Here is a 7,591-nt window from a genome sequence, read left to right as displayed (position 1 = left end):
CGTGGTTTTCAATCCTGTGGTGTTCTTGTGCTCCTGAACGGGGGGTCCTCGGCTGTGCAGCCACTGCATAAACCGAATAAACCCCGATTTGAGTCCTAGAAAGGCAGACTCGGTATGGCTGCATTTCTTGTCACAATGTCCTGCACGCTCTTAATGTCTTTTTTTTTTTGGGGGGGGGGGGGGGGGGGGTGGAGGGTGAGACCAAACACAAAAGGAAGTTGGTAGCGGGGGCATTTGTTGATAGCCAGGTGGCCTTTGCAGAAATCGAGGGGTGACTGTGCCCGAAATAAAAACCAAACAAAAACAAGCACAAAAAAGCCACTTCAGAGGTGTCTGTGTCCAAGTTCACCGTCTGTTTAAAGAACCTTCAGCCTCTTCCTCGGAGCAGGCTGCTGGCACAGTCAGCATTCCTTAAACCTGGAGGCAGAAGCCCCTTTTCCTCCCTCCTCCCCTGCAGTTTGCAGTGCCACGGAGGATGTGGCCGGAATCCCTGGCTGTGGTGATGCAGGATCTTCCCACAGTTTCCCCCAGGGACAGGCCGAGTTCTTTTGCAATTTACATAATTGACTGGGAAAGAATCCTGTTTGCCTCAGGGTAAGGAACTGTGGGATTAAACCTAGACACAGGGAGCAGGGGCCGAAATGAAGGCAGTACAGGAGGGGAGGCACTGTGCTCTGGGAACATTCCTGCTTGGGTTAGGCACACTGAGTGTGTTTTACATGCAGACTCTGAGCTTCTTGGATGCAAGGGTACTGAGGTTAATTTTGTGTTCATCAGACTCTTTCCATCTTGTTCCATTTCAGCAGCATGTGACAAATTCTTGTCATAAAGCCTCGTTTTTCTGAAAGCCTCTGTTTTTTTAACTCTCCAGTTTAATTCAGGTAAAATTTGGGCTCTGAAGCCGTGGGCAGAACTTCCCAGCGAGGACTTCAGCGAGGCCAGGATTTCACCCTCTGTGAAAATTTAATAAGACAGAACTATTGTTGACATGGGAGCCTAATTCTTTGTGATCTTACACAGCAAAGCTGAATTAAATCTCAGACCTGCAAGTCTGGTTTTTAAAGGTCCTTTTTCATTTTCCAGCCAGCAGTTCCTTGGTCTGTTGTGGGAGATGTGCACGCTGGTGGTTTTCAAACCACTGCTGGTGACATGAGCTGCCGTCTCATCTCTCCTGGTGCTCCGTGGGGTGTGCAGAGGGATTTTGGGAGTGATCTCATCCCGGTGGTTGTATCGACGGTGCCATTCGAAACGGTGGGCTGAAATAAAAGCACTTAGTGCAGAGGTCAGCGAGTGCCTGATGTTCTTCGCAGAATCCATTTGTTGTGTAAGCAGCTCTGCTGTTGTGGCGCCTCCTTTAATTAAGGCTCTGACAGTATTTCCATAATAAACCATATTTTAAGAGGGTTTATTACTCAACTGCAAAATTTGCTGCAGGCTGGGTCTTGGACTAGGAAAACTTCAATGTTTTAAGTGTTTTCTGAACTTAAAATCGGTTGTGTTTGTTTTTTGGGTTTGTTTGTTTGTTTTTTTTTGTTAAAAAGTATGACTGCGAGGATATCTTTTTTCAATCAGACAGGTGAAATCTTTATTTGTAAAAGGAAGAGTTTTCAGTCCTGTCAAAGCGACTGTGGTTTTTTTAGGACATTTTTAACCATGAAATAGCCATTATGGTCATTCTACAATTCGAGGTAATTTGAATACTGATGTATCTGTTTCTTATTTAGGGCTGGGACTTCAATTCAAACACCAGAAGAGACCCCTCCTGTAAATCACAACAGAAAAGTGTAGGAAGGGCCACGTGTTAATGCCAAGCAAATGAGCACGGAGGTAAACTGCAACCTTTCCACATGTTTAGGATACACTTGCCCTTCTGTGCTCTGTTTTCAGCCAAAGGCATAAGTTGGAAACTTAGAATAATAAGTTTTAACAAGGCAGGTGCATCATGTATGAACTAACAGAGCAGACCTTCTGTTAAGGTCCAGGACGTGATTTTTGGACAGAATTGCTTCCAGATAACCAGACAGGTTTTCTTTGGTCCGTCGTGTTTGGTTTTTCGGGTTGCTTGAGTTTTTTCTGACTTCTGGTTGGTCAGGGGAGAAAACACCAGGTCAGTTTCCTGTGGAATGGATTGAACTGTAAGTGATTTTTCCCTTCAGGAACTGGTTGTTCAGAGGTTTCTGTAGGACCAGAACCTTGTGCCGGTAGGACATCAGCACAATGCTCTGAAATGTAACAAGGTTTTCCTGGGGTTTTTATTCCTCCAGAAGAAGTTTCCTATTCTGGGTTGGCTATTTAAGTTGAAAAGCACTGCTGTTATTTACTGTTAACGTGATAACATTTGGCTGCTTATTCTGGATTATGGTTAAACGTGCAGGAGTTGATCCAGGGAAGAGACCTAATACTCTGGAAGCCTGGGCCACTCACTTAATGCGTTTCTGTTGCTTTTGTGACAAGTCCAAGTTCCGCAGAATGATGGGATTTATCGAAAATAAGCAGTTTGCAATCCTGGTGATTGAGAGCGACCCTTCTCTACAGTAGCCTGAAGATGTAGTGGTACTTTTATTCAGCTTGAAGTGTGTTAATTGCAGACCTTTTGAATCTTTGTTCCTTACCAGATATGAATTAACAGTGATGCAACACATAATGAAAGGGCAGAGCTAAACTTTTCCCAGGAAATGATCGGTATCATCTTTTCCAATGACTGGTGCTGCTGCCGTGGGTGCTTTGCAACCTGGATATTTTCTTTGCAGTAAACATTTCATCCCAGATAGACTTCCATGGGCATCGATGGGATTTTTGCTGTGGATCAAGATAATTGGTCCCAAATTTGTAGTCCTTGGTCTTTTTTAAAACGTAATTCTGCTCCACAGATTTTTTTTTTTTTTTTATCTGCCAACATTTATTATTTGGGGTTCTTTTCCCCCAAGTTCATAACTTTGTTATAGAGTTTTTTCTCTAGCAGTTTTTGTCAGAGAGCTTTGATTTATGTGATTCTACTCAGAACTAGAAATACTGTTTTTGCAACTATCAGGATGGGATTTTTCATGTGGTTACAGCGGTATCAGTTTTATTCTGCAGCATCTGGTGGGTTTGGTTTTGGTTTGTTGTTGGTTTGGGTCTTTTTAAATCCAGAGTTAAAGTCACCTTAAATTCTAGCTAAGCTGCTTTGACCATGTCTGAAAAATTAAATATTGTATGGCTAATGGGAGAAGTTAAAAAAAAAAAAAATCAGAAGGCGAACAGATGCTTAGTTTCAAAGCTTGACTTGGGAGCTGGAGATGCTGAAGTTTGATGATCATTGAGTGGTTTGGGTAGGAGGGAATCTTAAAGGTCATCTCATTCCACCCCCTGCCATGGGCAGAGACACCTTCCACTGTCCCAGGTTGCTCCAAGCCCCGTCCAACCTGGCCTTGGACACTTCCAGGGATCCAGGGGCAGCCACAACTTCTCTGGGCAACCTGTACCAGGGCTTGCCCACCCTCACAGGGAACAGTTTCCTCCCCATATCCCATCTAACCCTAATGTCAGAGGGAAGCCATTTCCCCTTGTCCTGTCCCTCCAGGCCCTGGGAAATATTGTCTCACCACCTTTCCTGTTGGCCCCTTCAGGCTCTGAAAGGCCACAATCGGGTCACCCCAAAGCTTCTCCTCTCCGGGCTGAACAATCCCAGCTCTCCCAGCCTTTTCCTCCCAGCAGAGCTGCTCCATCCCTCTGATCCTCTCCTCTAGACTCCCTCCAGCAGCTCCACGTGCTGCAAAATCACCGCCGAATCCTTAAGGCTGGAAAAAGCCCTCTGAGATCGAGTCCAGCCCCTTAACCTGCATCCCCAGGTTCCACAGCATCCCAGAGCGTGCGAGGAAGTGATCCCTGTTCTGCGCCCTGGCTCTGCTCTGCTCTCCAGCGCTGACGTTCAGCTCTCTTGCAGCAGATGGCAGTGCTCCCAGTGCTCCCTGCACAGGCTGGAGGGCACATCCCCCGCCCTGCTCCCTGTGCTCCCGTCTTCGCCGCAGGGCTGTTGTTTTCCCCGTGTGGCCTCGTGTCGAAGTCAGGAGTGGACTTGGGAATTGAAGTTTCCAAGGCGGGAGTTGAGCGCTGTGTTTCCCCCTGTCAGAGCCCTCACGGCACGGAGGACCAGAGTTGCTGACGGAGGTGTAATAGTGTCATTTGTCTGTCACACTTACAGGGTTTTACGTGGGTAAATCGTGTTTTGGTCTTGGCTTAAGTGAGTCAGGCAGGCTGGTGAGGGAGGGAGCATTCATGCCCCGTGCCTTCCGAGCTCCTGTCTGAAGGTGTGGTGGAACAGGGCAGCAGCTTCTCTGGGCAAGCTGTGCCAGAGCCTCCCCATCCCCTGAGTGAAGAACTTCTTCCTAATATCTAATCTAGACCTTCCCTTCTTCAACTTGAGGCCGTTCCTCCTTGTCCCTGTCACTCCATGCTCTTGTGAAAAGTCCCTCTCCAGCTCCCTTGGAGCCCCTTCAGGTGCTGGAATACTACCAGTGTCACAGGAGAGAGTTTGCCCAGGTCTCACAAATGGTTTAAAGGATCACAGTAGTTTTGAAAGGATCGAGGAGATCATTTGATTGATGTCACAGGCAGACTTTGGGCCATTAGGAAATTTTGTTGCTGCTTATTTTTTTCAAGTGGTCGAATCGTTTGTGCACTTTTAAGCTTCTTGCCAATCTCTGCAGAAACCCACTAAAAATGCCCACTGGCAGCTGCTCCTCAAGACCTGTCAGCCCACCAGTTCCTCACCCATTTCATAGGATCACAGAATCCCAGAATGGTTTGGTTTGTGTTGGAAGGAACCTTAAAGCTCATCTCGTTGCATGGGCAGGGGCACCTTCCACTAGACCAGGTTGCTCCAAGCCCTGTCCAACCTGGCCTTCAACCTTTCTGTATTTGTTCTGTTTTCAGTTTATTTTGGCATTGCGTCTCCTGGTGGGCCTGAATCATTTTTCAGCCTGGATTATTTGTTGTCTCAGCTTTTTGGCTCGTTTTCTGGAAAGGTGGAATGAACTCCGAACTTGTTCAGGACTGCTGATGGTGCTGCACGTTCAGTTATAGGATATAATGTTTTAAGGTTACAGTTCAGGAGAGTAAATCACAACACACACACACACAGAGCATATTTGGGGGGAGAACAGCAGCTCTCTGGCTGCTTCTTTTCAGCAGTTCCAGTGGAAATCTTTAAAGGGACTTTCAGATGTTTAACGCTGACCAAGGCAACTTTAATTCTTAAACCACGTAATCGAAAATAAAGTCCCCTGCCAAATCAGTAAAAGGATTCATCCCATTGTCTCTTCTAAATTTAGGGAGACAGAACATCTGGCATGGGAATGCACAGAAGTGTCTGTTAATCTCAGTTGTGAGCCTTCCTTCTGGTCTGCCTCTCTCTGAACCTCACTTCTATGTTTCCTCATTTAGTTCAGGTTTCTCTTGCTTAATCTTGCTTTTGAACAGTAATTTTCCTTAAACTTTTTTTTTTTTGTTTGCAAATCTGTTACCTCTACCTGGTTTTCCATTGCCTTTTCCTCCTGCCCTGTTGCCTTGTGTTTCATGTTATCTCTCTCCTGTACAGACTTGCTGGGTACCTTGGTTCTCATCTGCCCTTCTGCTTATCTCCTGACTCCTTTGTTCAGTCCTGGTTTCTTCCCTTTTCTCTCCTGCCTATCCCATTCCCTCCACTCCAGATTCTTCTGTTTGCAGTGCTGGAACACATCAGAAATTATGCTTTCCCCTCTCCCTTGCCCTTTTAGTTGCTGAAATATGCACATAAGAATTCAAATGGGCTTCTAAAAATAGGCAAAGGATAAAACTGTTTGTTTCAGCTTTTCAGTCTTTGCTTTATTAGAACTTCTGGGAGGAAAGCCCCAGAAAGTCTAGAACTAATTCAGCTGCAAGGGGAAAAAAAAAAAAAAAGGGCAAAATAAACCCCAGAAAGAAATACAGCCATGACCTATTTGATAAAAAAAAAAAACAAAACCCCAGAACAAAACAGAAGCCCCTAATCTCATGTGTGCTCTGTCTATGGACAGTGTCAGTGCAGTTTTAAGTGGCATTTTATATCCTGGGTCTTTCTGTCTGTGTGAGGAGGTTTACTGGGTATTTCCCAGTTCTGGTGGTTCATATGAAAGCCAACAGAACTTGGTGGGAATTTAAAAAGAGTGGTTTCATCAGGGCCATTTTTAGAGAAGATGAGAGTCCTGTAAACTGTAAAAGATGTGGGGGATGAGGATTTCTGCCCAGGCAGGTACTTGTGAAGTCCTGACGTTTCCCATTGTCCCACAGACTCTTCTTCCCTGGCTTTATCTTTCAAGATATTATCTTTTGCTTTATCTTTCAAGACTGTTTAGGTAGTTCTCAAATGAAAGTAAACGGGTGTGAATTTTTGTTAGGGTTTTGTACACAGTATTGTAAATGTGAAGCTTTTAAATGCTATGCAAATTTGGATCTGTAGATGCTTGTGACATGCTTTGTAAAGATCAGCAGCCCTGTGATGCTCCAGTGTTAATGTAGTTTTATCTCAGGATTGCAGATTCCTGAAATTGTGTGTCCCAAATTCTCTTGAACTAATTATGACAGCGCAGAAAGCTGCTAAAATTAAAACTTCCTCATTAGATACAGTGTTTTATAATAACTTTTCTCTTCAGGAAAGCTGAATTTTCCTCACGAAAGAATAAAGTTTATGGGTTTATTTCCTCCCCCTGAAGTACTAATAGAGCAGGCAGGTGCATTTACTATCTGCTTCTAAAAAGCATTTGGGGTGAATTAAAGGCTTCATAAAAATCCTCTGAGACAGGGAGCTATTAGATGTGATTAGGCAAAAGGCTGATAATCAGAAAGCTTCTAGTGCCAGGCAGTTGAGGGCCATTGTGTTTACACTGGCCCAGTTGTGGTGAATTGTATTAAGCATAAATACAATATAAATAAATAAAATACTTATTTTTCCCTGTTACGAGTGGGAAACGAGTGCCTTTGCCTCATGTCACCTCTCTGAACATCTCCTTACCCTGTGTCTTCCTCCCTTCCCTTAAAACCTATTGCACCTTCCTGCTCCTTGTCTTACAGATAAAGGCACTGGCAAACCAAGCACGGTTCCCTCGGCCTTGTCTCGGTGCAATCTGAGCTTATCCTCTGAAATTATTTGTATGCCTTGGGAAACAGCGGCTTGAAAGCCTCGTTGGGGGTTTAAATTACATTTAAATGGATTCAGCGTTTAAGCTCGCCGTGAGAAGATTTCTCCCAACAGCAGAAAATCACAGACTCCCTCTAAATATAATTTAGTCTTTTTTATTTTCTTCTTCCCCCCCATCCCCCCGCCCACCCCCATCCTGCAAATATTTGTGTGTGGTTTGTCATGAATTTTCTGGCACCTCGATATTGCCAACATTTCTGTGCCAGTGCCATTCCCTCCTTTCTCACTGGAAGCTTTCTGGTCATGATCCTTCTGCCTTTTAATCAGGGGACACGTCCCACAGCTTGTGGTGACATGAAGCGGTAGGATTTGATATTTGTTGGGTTTTCAGCTCACCCATCCAAGGGGGAGAGGACAGAACTTGATCAGATGGGGAAAACCTTCTTCTTGCTGCGA

General features: G+C 44.9%; 1 protein-coding gene across 1 annotated transcript in view; it reads left to right on the top strand.

The window, feature by feature from the left end:
- Positions 1-6,799: 6,799 nt before the first annotated feature.
- RNLS (renalase, FAD dependent amine oxidase) overlaps positions 6,800-7,591 on the top strand; it is a gene marked incomplete at its 5' end in the record, with an annotated part of 22,907 nt that continues 22,115 nt past the window's right edge. Inside the window, one exon of the mRNA XM_027906588.1 lies at positions 6,800-6,874. Coding sequence (XP_027762389.1) covers positions 6,800-6,874 — 75 coding nt within the window. The remainder of the gene's footprint in view (positions 6,875-7,591) is intronic.

The sequence above is a fragment of the Empidonax traillii genome, unplaced genomic scaffold, assembly GCF_003031625.1.
Source record: "Empidonax traillii isolate 1590-97213 ecotype Southwest subspecies unplaced genomic scaffold, ASM303162v1 scaffold1324:size130620, whole genome shotgun sequence".
Lineage (NCBI taxonomy): Eukaryota > Metazoa > Chordata > Aves > Passeriformes > Tyrannidae > Empidonax > Empidonax traillii.
This window is presented reverse-complemented; position numbering and strand designations above follow the sequence as displayed.